At 51.6% G+C, this 13,856-nt stretch overlaps 1 protein-coding gene across 1 annotated transcript; it reads left to right on the forward strand.

Moving 5' to 3' along the window:
- Window positions 1–371: 371 nt before the first annotated feature.
- On the forward strand, window positions 372–8,976 carry LOC130322386 (39S ribosomal protein L2, mitochondrial-like). Its single transcript, XM_056553068.1, has 7 exons — window positions 372–585; window positions 738–876; window positions 1,087–1,228; window positions 7,201–7,316; window positions 7,386–7,496; window positions 7,571–7,644; window positions 7,880–8,976. Exons 1-7 carry the CDS (start codon window positions 379–381, stop codon window positions 8,096–8,098), a joined length of 1,008 nt encoding a protein of 335 aa, XP_056409043.1. The 5' UTR covers window positions 372–378; the 3' UTR covers window positions 8,099–8,976.
- Window positions 8,977–13,856: the final 4,880 nt, after the last annotated feature.

A 13,856-nucleotide genomic window follows, 5' to 3' on the forward strand; every position in this document is an offset into this window, starting at 1 on the left:
AACCTGTGTGGGCTGTGGCCGGCGGGGGCTCTAACCTGTGTGGGCTGTGGCCGGCGGGGGCTCTGACCTGTGGGGGTTTTGGGGGCTGTGACCGGCTGGGGCTCTAACCTGTGGGGGCTGGGGCTCTAACCTGTGTGGGCTGTGGCCGGCAGGGGCTCTAACCTGTGTGGGCTGTGGCCGGCGGGGGCTCTGACCTGTGGGGGTTTTGGGGGCTGTGACCGGCTGGGGCTCTAACCTGTGGGGGCTGGGGCTCTAACCTGTGTGGGCTGTGGCCGGCAGGGGCTCTAACCTGTGTGGGCTGTGGCCGGCGGGGGCTGTGACCGGCTGGGGCTCTAACCTGTGGGGGCTGGGGCTCTAACTGGTGAGGGGCTCTAGTCGATGGGGGCTTTATGCTCCCGGCCCATGATCTGGCACTGTGTACCCCCCCACATCGGGGTCTTGCGCTGTTTGTTGCTGAGATTTGTTGTCTTTTTCCCATTAGCCTCTGGGGTCCCGGTCATGGCGCTCTGCAGACTGTCTCGTGCCTTTCGCAGCTTATCGGTGACCTTCAGCCAAACTTCATCACACTCTTTGCTCTGTCCCCAGGTTAGTGCCATTCCTCCCCCTGCAGGTTTAGGGGCACTTTGTGTGTGTGACCCGCCGTGCGCCCCTCATGTTGTCTTGTCGGTGATCTCCTGATGTAGTCAGTGACTGCTGGGGGGGCTACTGTACACCCCTACTGTTCTTCTCTCCTGCAGGCTGTTGCTTTCTCACTGTTGCCCTCTAGAGGTCTCCTCACCACATCGCATCTCAATGGCCTGGAGATCTGGAAGCCACCTGCCAAGTACACAATTAACCCCATAGGGAAGAGGAAGACGGGCGGGCGAGATCACACTGGTGAGATATATTCTAGCTTTTTCAGGACTCTGGTGCCACCTGTACCGCACCCTCTCTGTGGACCACCTTCTCACCCCCCCGCTCCCTCTCTGTGGACCACCTTCTCACCCCCCCCTCCCCCTCTGTGGACCGCTATCTCCCACTCTTGTTGCCCACCTGTGCCTTCTCTCCCCCCCCCTTCTGTGGGGTCTCACTCTTCTTGTGTCACAGGTCGTGTCCGCGTGCGCGGAATTGGCGGAGGGCACAAGCAACTCTTTAGGATGATTGATTTCCAGAGGCTGCGCTATGAACCAGGGCGGGAGAACATGGCGTTCCAGGAGAAGGTGGTGGAGGTGCGGTATGACCCCTGCAGGTATGTCACATGCCAGTCTCCATGATCACGTATGATCTGATCCCGGACGTGTCTTATTCTCCTCTGTTGGTCACGTATGATCTGATCCCGGACGTGTCTTATTCTCCTCCTGTGTTGGTCACGTATGATCTGATCCCGGACGTGTCTTATTCTCCTGTGTTGGTCACGTATGATCTGATCCCGGACGTGTCTTATTCTCCTCCTGTGTTGGTCACGTATGATCTGATCCCGGACGTATCTTATTCTCCTCCTGTGTTGGTCACGTATGATCTGATCCCGGACGGGTCTTATTCTCCTCCTGTGTTGGTCACGTATGATCTGATCCCGGACGTGTCTTATTCTCCTCCTGTGTTGGTCACGTATGATCTGATCCCGGACGTGTCTTATTCTCCTCCTGTGTTGGTCACGTATGATCTGATCCGGACGTGTCTTATTCTCCTCCTGTGTTGGTCACGTATGATCTGATCCCGGACGTGTCTTATTCTCCTCCTGTGTTGGTCACGTATGATCTGATCCCGGACGGGGTCTTATTCTCCTCCTGTGTTGGTCACGTATGATCTGATCCCGGACGTGTCTTATTCCCCTGTGTTGGTCACGTATGATCTGATCCCGGACGGGTCTTATTCTCCTCCTGTGTTGGTCACGTATGATCTGATCCCGGACGTGTCTTATTCTCCTCTGTTGGTCACGTATGATCTGATCCCGGACGTGTCTTATTCTCCTCTGTTGGTCACGTATGATCTGATCCCGGACGTCTCTTATTCTCCTCCTGTGTTGGTCACGTATGATCTGATCCCGGACGTGTCTTATTCTCCTCCTGTGTTGGTCACGTATGATCTGATCCCGGACGTGTCTTATTCTCCTCCTGTGTTGGTCACGTATGATCTGATCCCGGACGTGTCTTATTCTCCTCCTGTGTTGGTCACGTATGATCTGATCCTGGATGTGTCTTATTCTCCTCCTGTGTTGGTCACGTATGATCTGATCCCGGACGTGTCTTATTCTCCTCTGGTTGGTCACGTATGATCTGATCCCGGACGTGTCTTATTCCCCTCTGTTGGTCACGTATGATCTGATCCTGGATGTGTCTTATTCTCCTCCTGTGTTGGTCACGTATGATCTGATCCCGGACGTGTCTTATTCTCCTGTGTTGGTCACGTATGATCTGATCCCGGATGTGTCTTATTCTCCTCCTGTGTTGGTCACGTATGATCTGATCCCGGACGTGTCTTATTCTCCTCCTGTGTTGGTCACGTATGATCTGATCCCGGACGTGTCTTATTCTCCTCCTGTGTTGGTCACGTATGATCTGATCCCGGACGTGTCTTATTCTCCTCCTGTGTTGGTCACGTATGATCTGATCCCGGACGTGTCTTATTCTCCTCCTGTGTTGGTCACGTATGATCTGATCCCGGACGTGTCTTATTCTCCTCCTGTGTTGGTCACGTATGATCTGATCCCGGACGTCTCTTATTCTCCTCCTGTGTTGGTCACGTATGATCTGATCCCGGACGTCTCTTATTCTCCTCCTGTGTTGGTCACGTATGATCTGATCCCGGACGTCTCTTATTCTCCTCCTGTGTTGGTCACGGATGATCTGATCCCGGACGGTGTCTTATTCTCCTCCTGTGTTGGTCACGGATGATCTGATCCCGGACGTGGTCTTATTCTCCTCCTGTGTTGGTCACGTATGATCTGATCCCGGACGTGTCTTATTCTCCTCCTGTGTTGGTCACGTATGATCTAATCCCGGACGTGTCTTATTCTCCTCCTGTGTTGGTCACGTATGATCTTATCCCGGACGTGTCTTATTCTCCTCCTGTGTTGGTCACGTATGATCTTATCCCGGACGTGTCTTATTCTCCTCCTGTGTTGGTCACGTATGATCTTATCCCGGACGTGTCTTATTCTCCTCCTGTGTTGGCGTATGATCTTATCCCGGACGTGTCTTATTCTCCTCCTGTGTTGGTCACGTATGATCTGATCCCGGACGTGTCTTATTCTCCTCCTGTGTTGGTCACGTATGATCTGATCCCGGACTTGTCTTATTCTCCTCCTGTGTTGGTCACGTATGATCTGATCCCGGACGTGTCTTATTCTCCTCCTGTGTTGGTCACGTATGATCTGATCCCGGACGTGTCTTATTCTCCTCCTGTGTTGGTCACGTATGATCTGATCCCGGACGGGTCTTATTCTCCTCCTGTGTTGGTCACGTATGATCTGATCCCGGACATGTCTTATTCTCCTCTGTTGGTCACGTATGATCTGATCCCGGACGTGTCTTATTCTCCTCTGTTGGTCACGTATGATCTGATCCCGGACGTGTCTTATTCTCCTCTGTTGGTCACGTATGATCTGATCCCGGACGTCTCTTATTCTCCTCCTGTGTTGGTCACGTATGATCTTATCCCGGACGTGTCTTATTCTCCTCCTGTGTTGGTCACGTATGATCTGATCCCGGACATGTCTTATTCTCCTCCTGTGTTGGTCACGTATGATCTGATCCCGGATGTGTCTTATTCTCCTCCTGTGTTGGTCACGTATGATCTGATCCCGGACGTGTCTTATTCTCCTCCTGTGTTGGTCACGTATGATCTGATCCCGGACGTGTCTTATTCTCCTCCTGTGTTGGTCACGTATGATCTGATCCCGGATGTGTCTTATTCTCCTCCTGTGTTGGTCACGTATGATCTGATCCCGGACGTGTCTTATTCTCCTCCTGTGTTGGTCACGTATGATCTGATCCCGGATGTGTCTTATTCTCCTCCTCTGTTGGTCACGTATGATCTGATCCCGGACGTGTCTTATTCCCCTCTGTTGGTCACGTATGATCTGATCCTGGATGTGTCTTATTCTCCTCCTGTGTTGGTCACGTATGATCTGATCCCGGACGTGTCTTATTCTCCTCCTGTGTTGGTCACGTATGATCTGATCCCGGACGTGTCTTATTCTCCTGTGTTGGTCACGTATGATCTGATCCCGGACGTGTCTTATTCTCCTCCTGTGTTGGTCACGTATGATCTGATCCCGGACGTGTCTTATTCTCCTCCTGTGTTGGTCACGTATGATCTGATCCCGGACGTCTCTTATTCTCCTCCTGTGTTGGTCACGTATGATCTGATCCCGGACGTGTCTTATTCTCCTCCTGTGTTGGTCACGTATGATCTGATCCCGGACGTGTCTTATTCTCCTCCTGTGTTGGTCACGTATGATCTGATCCCGGACGGGTCTTATTCTCCTCCTGTGTTGGTCACGTATGATCTGATCCCGGACGTGTCTTATTCTCCTCCTGTGTTGGTCACGTATGATCTGATCCCGGACGTGTCTTATTCTCCTGTGTTGGTCACGTATGATCTGATCCCGGACGTGTCTTATTCTCCTCCTGTGTTTGTCACGTATGATCTGATCCCGGACGTGTCTTATTCTCCTCCTGTGTTGGTCACGTATGATCTGATCCCGGACGGGTCTTATTCTCCTCCTGTGTTGGTCACGTATGATCTGATCCCGGACGGGTCTTATTCTCCTCCTGTGTTGGTCACGTATGATCTGATCCCGGACGGGTCTTATTCTCCTCCTGTGTTGGTCACGTATGATCTGATCCCGGACGTGTCTTATTCTCCTGTGTTGGTCACGTATGATCTTATCCCGGACGTGTCTTATTCTCCTCCTGTGTTGGTCACGTATGATCTGATCCCGGACGTGTCTTATTCTCCTCCTGTGTTGGTCACGTATGATCTGATCCCGGACGGGTCTTATTCTCCTCCTGTGTTGGTCACGTATGATCTGATCCCGGACATGTCTTATTCTCCTCCTGTGTTGGTCACGTATGATCTGATCCTGGATGTGTCTTATTCTCCTCCTGTGTTGGTCACGTATGATCTGATCCTGGATGTGTCTTATTCTCCTCCTGTGTTGGTCACGTATGATCTGATCCCGGACGTGTCTTATTCTCCTCTGTTTGTCACGTATGATCTGATCCTGGATGTGTCTTATTCTCCTCCTGTGTTGGTCACGTATGATCTGATCCCGGACGTGTCTTATTCTCCTCCTGTGTTGGTCACGTATGATCTGATCCCGGACGTGTCTTATTCTCCTGTGTTGGTCACGTATGATCTGATCCCGGACGTGTCTTATTCTCCTCCTGTGTTGGTCACGTATGATCTGATCCCGGACGTCTCTTATTCTCCTCCTGTGTTGGTCACGTATGATCTGATCCCGGACGTGTCTTATTCTCCTCCTGTGTTGGTCACGTATGATCTGATCCCGGACGTGTCTTATTCTCCTCCTGTGTTGGTCACGTATGATCTGATTCCGGACGGGTCTTATTCTCCTCCTGTGTTGGTCACGTATGATCTGATCCCGGACGTGTCTTATTCTCCTCCTGTGTTGGTCACGTATGATCTGATCCCGGACGTGTCTTATTCTCCTCCTGTGTTGGTCACGTATGATCTTATCCCGGACGTGTCTTATTCTCCTCCTGTGTTGGTCACGTATGATCTGATCCCGGACGTGTCTTATTCTCCTCCTGTGTTGGTCACGTATGATCTGATCCCGGACGTGTCTTATTCTCCTGTGTTGGTCACGTATGATCTGATCCCGGACGTGTCTTATTCTCCTCCTGTGTTGGTCACGTATGATCTGATCCCGGACGTGTCTTATTCTCCTGTGTTGGTCACGTATGATCTGATCCCGGACGTGTCTTATTCTCCTCCTGTGTTTGTCACGTATGATCTGATCCCGGACGTGTCTTATTCTCCTCCTGTGTTGGTCACGTATGATCTGATCCCGGACGTGTCTTATTCTCCTCCTGTGTTGGTCACGTATGATCTGATCCCGGACGGGTCTTATTCTCCTCCTGTGTTGGTCACGTATGATCTGATCCCGGACGTGTCTTATTCTCCTCCTGTGTTGGTCACGTATGATCTGATCCCGGACGTGTCTTATTCTCCTCTGTTGGTCACGTATGATCTGATCCCGGACGTGTCTTATTCTCCTCTGTTGGTCACGTATGATCTGATCCCGGACGTCTCTTATTCTCCTCTGTTGGTCACGTATGATCTGATCCCGGACGTGTCTTATTCTCCTCTGTTGGTCACGTATGATCTGATCCCGGACGTGTCTTATTCTCCTCCTGTGTTGGTCACGTATGATCTGATCCCGGACGTGTCTTATTCTCCTCTGTTGGTCACGTATGATCTGATCCCGGACGTGTCTTATTCCCCTCTGTTGGTCACGTATGATCTGATCCTGGATGTGTCTTATTCTCCTCCTGTGTTGGTCACGTATGATCTGATCCCGGACGTGTCTTATTCTCCTGTGTTGGTCACGTATGATCTGATCCCGGACGTGTCTTATTCTCCTCCTGTGTTGGTCACGTATGATCTGATCCCGGACGTCTCTTATTCTCCTCCTGTGTTGGTCACGTATGATCTGATCCCGGACGTGTCTTATTCTCCTCCTGTGTTGGTCACGTATGATCTGATCCCGGACGTGTCTTATTCTCCTCCTGTGTTGGTCACGTATGATCTGATCCCGGACGTGTCTTATTCTCCTCCTGTGTTGGTCACGTATGATCTGATCCCGGACGTGTCTTATTCTCCTCCTGTGTTGGTCACGTATGATCTGATCCCGGACGTGTCTTATTCTCCTGTGTTGGTCACGTATGATCTGATCCCGGACGTCTCTTATTCTCCTCCTGTGTTGGTCACGTATGATCTGATCCCGGACGTGTCTTATTCTCCTCCTGTGTTGGTCACGTATGATCTGATCCCGGACGTGTCTTATTCCCCTGTGTTGGTCACGTATGATCTGATCCCGGACGTGTCTTATTCTCCTCCTGTGTTGGTCACGTATGATCTGATCCCGGACGTGTCTTATTCCCCTGTGTTGGTCACGTATGATCTGATCCCGGACGTGTCTTATTCTCCTCCTGTGTTGGTCACGTATGATCTGATCCCGGACGTGTCTTACAGGTCGGCGGACATCGCTCTGGTCGCTGGTGGGAAACGTAAACGTTGGATTATCGCTACTGAGAACATGAAGGCCGGAGATCTGATCACGTCATCCGGACACATTGGACGCATGGCGGGTATGATGTATAGGGGGCCCTCAGGCCATGATTGTGTCACATGACTGTTAACCTTTGACTGTTTTTCAGTTTCTGCCCAGGAGGGAGACTCTCACCCGCTTGGGGCGTTGCCAGTCGGAACCCTGGTGAACTGCCTGGAAGTGACCCCTGGGAAAGGCGCAGAGTTTATCAGAGCTGCCGGTAAGTCAGGGGCCACACAGCACATGAGAACAGGGGGTCCACAATGTATGTGACATGTCACTCCCCTCTCACAGGGACGTGTGGGGTGTTACTAAGGAAGGTGAACGGAACTGCCATTGTGCAGCTGCCCTCCAAGAGACAAGTGCAGGTAACACGCCCTGACCTCGCCACAATCCGACCACCTGACTTCTGACCCTGCTAGTGTGGGCCCCAGTCTGGCCTCTGCCCTTGCCACAGTCTGACCCCCTCTCCCCTGCCCTTGCCGCGGTCTGACCCCCTCTCCCCTGCCCTTGCCGCCGTCTGACCCCTCTCCCCTGCCCTTGCCACGGTCTGACCCCCTCTCCCCTGCCCTTGCCACGGTCTGACCCCTCTCCCCTTCACAGGTGCTGGAAACCTGCGTGGCCACTGTAGGACGCATCTCCAATGTCGACCATAACAAGCGGGTGATTGGCAAGGCTGGGCGGAACCGCTGGCTGGGGATCCGGCCGTCCAGTGGACTCTGGAAGAGGAAGGGCGGCTGGGCCGGGCGCAAGATCAAACCGCTGCCCGCCCTGAAGAGCTACGTGATGTTACCAAGTGCCAAACCGCCCCCCAGGGCCTGACCTCTGCTGGGGGTCCGGACTGACCTCTGCTTGGGGTCTGCACTCCGGACTAACCTCTGCTGAGGGGGTCCGCGCTCCGGGCTGACTGACCTCTGCTGAGGGGGTCCGCGCTCCGGGCTGACTGACCTCTGCTGAGGGGGTCCGCGCTCCGGGCTGACTGACCTCTGCTGAGGGGGTCCGCGCTCCGGGCTGACTGACCTCTGCTGGGGGGGTCCGCGCTCCGGGCTGACTGACCTCTGCTGGGGGTCTGCGCTGACTGACCTCTGCTGGGGGTCTGCGCTGACTGACCTCTGCTGGGGGTCTGCGCTGACTGACCTCTGCTGGGGGTCTGCGCTGACTGACCTCTGCTGGGGGTCTGCGCTGACTGACCACTGCTGGGGATCCGGGCTGACTGACCACTGCTGGGGATCCGGGCTGACTGACCTCTGCTGGGGATCCGGGCTGACTGACCTCTGCTGGGGATCCGCGCTGACTGACCTCTGCTGGGGATCCGCGCTCCGGGCTGACTGACCTCTGCTGGGGATCCGGGCTGACTGACCTCTGCTGGGGATCCGGGCTGACTGACCTCTGCTGGGGATCCGGGCTGACTGACCTCTGCTGGGGATCCGGGCTGACTGACCTCTGCTGGGGATCCGGGCTGACTGACCTCTGCTGGGGATCCGGGCTGACTGACCTCTGCTGGGGATCCGGGCTGACTGACCTCTGCTGGGGATCCGGGCTGACTGACCTCTGCTGGGGATCCGGGCTGACTGACCTCTGCTGGGGATCCGGGCTGACTGACCTCTGCTGGGGATCCGCGCTCCGGGCTGACTGGCCTCTGAACTGTTATATCAGCAGTTGTGAAATAATCTGTTGTGAAATAAAATAAGTGAACCCTTTATGTATCAGACATTGCTTTATTACTATTACACAAGACTGTCAGACTACAACCCTCATTTTGTCCCCTGGGGTACGGTAGGGAGGCGCGGCGTCCCCTGGGGTACGGTAGGGAGGCGCGGCGTCCCCTGGGGTACGGTAGGGAGGCGCGACGTCCCCTGGGGTACGGTAGGGAGGCGCGGCGTCCCCTGGGGTACGGTAGGGAGGCGCGGCGTCCCCTGGGGTACGGTAGGGAGGCACGGCGTCCCCTGGGGTACGGTAGGGAGGCGCAGTAGGCACTGATGCTTTGCAGTTATACTAATAAAGGGCTCAGACCTCTCACAGGAAACTGTTTAGTTGCACAGGATCCACCATTCAGTATAGACTGACAGGTGACACCTATATGTATAGATAACACAGGATCCACCACCATTCACTATAGACTGACAGGTGAACACTGACCCCTCCTGTTCTGTAGAGATCACTTCTCAGCAGTCTCCTCCTCACAGATAGGATTACACTGAAGTATTTATATGGTATACTGGCGCATGTGAATAGGACTTACACTTGGATGAATAAATGTATATTTCTATGAACAGTCATGGAAGCATAGTCATACAGCAGTACCGGATGCAGCCTTGTTGTAGATATATATCTGTAGAGAACACTGGTCCTGTTGAATAAGAGACCTACCTGAAGTGCGTGAGGGTCAATGCTTCTCTTGTGTGAAACGGGATTTTTTTTCCAGACAAGAGTAACAAAACCACAAATAGAGGCCAAGAGAGACTAGAGGCCAAGAGAGACACTAGAGGCCAAGAGAGACACTAGAGGCCAAGAGAGACACTAGAGGCCAAGAATCCTCTAACGAGAATAACAGAACATAATCACCCGGTGCTCAATAAACTGCTCAGAGAGATTCACTCGGTGTCTTCTCAACGAGAAAGGGAGGAGACTCCTGAAACGTCCCAACAGCTCGCATGACGGCGACCACTTCCACACCCCCTCAGAATTAGTGTCCACACGGCCAGGAACGCACCGTCCAGCAAGTCTTGGATGTGAAGTTCTGAAGACACCGAGTGGATCTCTCTGAGCAGTTTATTGAGCACCAGGTGATAAAGTTCTTTTATCTCGATTCTAATGAGAATAACAGAACATAAAGTGCAATTCCCAGTTGTATGTCTATTTGTACATTTATGGTCTATTGTGCTCAGGAAACGGAGCCCTGAGGAAAGACACCTAGCTGGGGCACACCTGTGGTCTGACTACTTTGTGAAGTTGATAGAGACTGAGAGAGACCAGAGAGAGGCTGATAGAAAGATTGGAGAGACCACAGAGCGAGACAGAGACAAGACAGAGAGACAGAGAGAGAGACTAGAGGCTAAGAGAGAGACCAGATAGACTAGAGAGAGACCAGATAGACTAGATAGAGACTAGATAGAGACTAGATAGAGACTAGATAGAGACTAGATAGAGACTAGATAGAGACTAGATAGAGACTAGATAGAGACTAGATAGAGACTAGATAGAGACTAGATAGAGACTAGATAGAGACTAGATAGAGACTAGATAGAGACTAGATAGAGACTAGATAGAGACTAGATAGAGACTAGATAGAGACTAGATAGAGACTAGATAGAGACTAGAGGCTAAGAGAGAGACCAGATAGAGACTAGAGAGAGACCAGATAGAGACTAGAGGCTAAGAGAGACCAGATAGAGACTAGAGGCTAAGAGAGAGACCAGTTAGAGACACGAGAGAGACCAGATAGAGACTAGAGAGACTCTAGAGGCTAAGAGACTAGAGAGAAAGACTAGAGGCTAAGAGAGAGACCAGATAGAGACTAGAGGCTAAGAGAGACCAGACAGAGACTAGTGAGAGACTAGAGGCTAAGAGAGAGAGACCAGATAGAGACTAGAGGCTAAGAGAGAGAGACCAGATAGAGACTAGAGGCTAAGAGAGAGAGACCAGATAGAGACTAGAGGCTAAGAGAGAGAGACCAGATAGAGACTAGAGGCTAAGAGAGAGACCAGATAGAGACTAGAGGCTAAGAGAGAGAGACCAGATAGAGACTAGAGGCTAAGAGAGAGAGACCAGATAGAGACTAGAGGCTAAGAGAGAGAGACCAGATAGAGACTAGAGGCTAAGAGAGAGAGACCAGATAGAGACTAGAGGCTAAGAGAGAGAGACCAGATAGAGACTAGAGGCTAAGAGAGAGAGACCAGATAGAGACTAGAGGCTAAGAGAGAGACCAGATAGAGAAAGATTAGATAGAGACCAAAGAGAGGCTGAGAGAAAGATTAGAGAGAGACCACAGAGCGACACAGAGAGAGAGACTAGAGGCTAAGAGAGACCAGATAGAGACTAGAGGCTAAGAGAGAGACCGGATAGAGACTAGAGGCTAAGAGAGAGACTGGATAGAGACTAGAGGCTAAGAGAGAGACCGGATAGAGACTAGAGGCTAAGAGAGAGACCGGATAGAGACTAGAGGCTAAGAGAGACCAGATAGAGACTAGAGGCTAAGAGAGAGACCAGATAGACTAGAGGCTAAGAGAGACCAGATAGACTAGAGAGAAAGACTAGAGGCTAAGAGAGAGACCAGATAGAGACTAGAGGCTAAGAGAGAGACCAGATAGAGACTAGAGGCTAAGAGAGAGAGACCAGATAGAGACTAGAGGCTAAGAGAGAGAGACCAGATAGAGACTAGTGAGAGACTAGAGGCTGAGATAGACCAGTTAGAGACTAGAGAGACTCTAGAGGCTGAGAGACTAGAGAGAAAGACTAGAGGCTAAGAGAGAGACCAGATAGAGACTAGAGAGAGGCTAAGAGAGACCAGAGAGAGACTAGAGGCTAAGAGAGAGACCAGATAGAGGCTAAGAGAGAGACCAGATAGAGACTAGAGAGAGACTAGAGGCTAAGAGAGAGACCAGAGAGAGGCTAAGAGACCAGATAGAGACTAGAGGCTAAGAGAGAGACTAGAGGCTAAGAGAGAGACCAGATAGAGGCTAAGAGAGACCAGATAGAGACTAGAGAGAGACTAGAGGCTGAGAGAGAGACCAGAGAGAGACCAGATAGAGACTAAGAAAGACTAGAGAGAGAAAGACTGAGAGGCTAATAGAGAGACTAGAGGCTAATAGAGACAGAGAGAGAGACGAGGCTAAGAGAGAGAAAGACTAGAGGCTAAGAGAGACTAGAGACTGAGAGACTAGAGACAGAGAAAGTCGAGACAGAGAAAGTCTAGAGGCTAAGAGAGAGACTAGAGGCTAAGAGAAAGAGAGACTAGAGGCTCAGATAGAGAGAATAGAGGCTAAGAGACAGAGAGTTATGCATCTGGGCACTAATAACCTGCATGCGTCGTATGTCTTAGGGGGGCTGTGTATATAGAGGGGGGGGACTGTGTATATAGGGGGGGGCTGTGTATATAGAGGGGGGGGACTGTGTATATAGGGGGGGGCTGTGTATATAGAGGGGGGCTGTGTATATAGAGGGGGGGCTGTGTATATAGAGGGGGGCTGTATATATAGAGGGGGGCTGTATATATAGAGGGGGGCTGTATATATAGAGGGGGGGCTGTGTATATAGAGGGGGGCTGTGTATATAGAGGGGGGGGACTGTGTATATAGGGGGGGGCTGTGTATATAGAGGGAGGGCTGTGTATATATAGAGGGGGGGCTGTGTATATAGAGGGGGGCTGTGTATATAGAGGGGGGCTGTATATATAGAGGGGGGCTGTATATATAGAGGGGGGGCTGTGTATATAGAGGGGGGGCTGTGTATATATAGAGGGGGCTGTGTATATAGAGGGGGGCTCTGTATATAGAGGGGGGGGCTGTGTATATAGAGGGGGGCTGTGTATATAGAGGGGGGGCTGTGTATGTAGAGGGGGTCTGTGTATATAGAGGGGGTCTGTGTATATAGAGGGGGGGCTGTGTATATAGAGGGGGGGCTGTGTATATAGGGGGGAGGCTGTGTATATAGAGGGGGGGCTGTGTATATAGAGGGGGGCTGTGTATATAGAGGGGGGGCTGTGTATATAGAGGGGGGGCTGTGTATATAGAGGGGGGGCTGTGTATATAGAGGGGGGGCTGTGTATATAGAGGGGGGCTGTGTATATAGAGGGGGGGCTGTGTATATAGAGGGGGGCTGTGTATATAGAGGGGGCTCTGTATATAGAGGGGGGGCTGTATATATAGAGGGGGGCTGTGTATATATAGAGGGGGGGCTGTGTATATAGAGGGGGGGCTGTGTATATAGAGGGGGGCTGTGTATATAGAGGGGGGCTGTGTATATAGAGGGGGGGCTGTGTATATAGAGGGGGGGCTGTGTATATAGAGGAGGGCTGTGTATATAGAGGGGGGCTGTGTATATAGAGGGGGGCTGTGTATATAGAGGGGGGCTTTGTATACTAATAACCTGCAGCGTCGTATGTCTTAGGGGGGATTAAACTGGCAGAGTCACTGGTAGAGAAGGATCTGGGGGACTTGTAGATCACAGACTACAGAATAGCACAATGTCAGGCTGCTGCTTCCAAGGCCGGCAGGATATTGTCATGTATCAAAAGAGGCCTGGACTCCAGGGACAGGGACATAATACTCCCCCTTTATAAAGTATTGGTACAGTCTATAGTGTATAATACTCCCCCTTTATAAAGTATTGGTACAGTCTATAGTGTATAATACTCCCCCTTTATAAAGCATTGGTACAGTCTATAGTGTATAATACTCCCCCTTTATAAAGCATTGGTACAGTCTATAGTGTATAATACTCCCCCTTTATAAAGCATTGGTACATTCTATAGTGTATAATACTCCCCCTTTATAAAGCATTGGTACAGTCTATAGTGTATAATACTCCCCCTTTATAAAGCATTGGTACAGTCTATAGTGTATAATACTCCCCCTTTATA

This window comes from Hyla sarda, unplaced genomic scaffold, assembly GCF_029499605.1.
Source record: "Hyla sarda isolate aHylSar1 unplaced genomic scaffold, aHylSar1.hap1 scaffold_2330, whole genome shotgun sequence".
Classification (NCBI taxonomy): Eukaryota; Metazoa; Chordata; class Amphibia; order Anura; family Hylidae; genus Hyla; species Hyla sarda.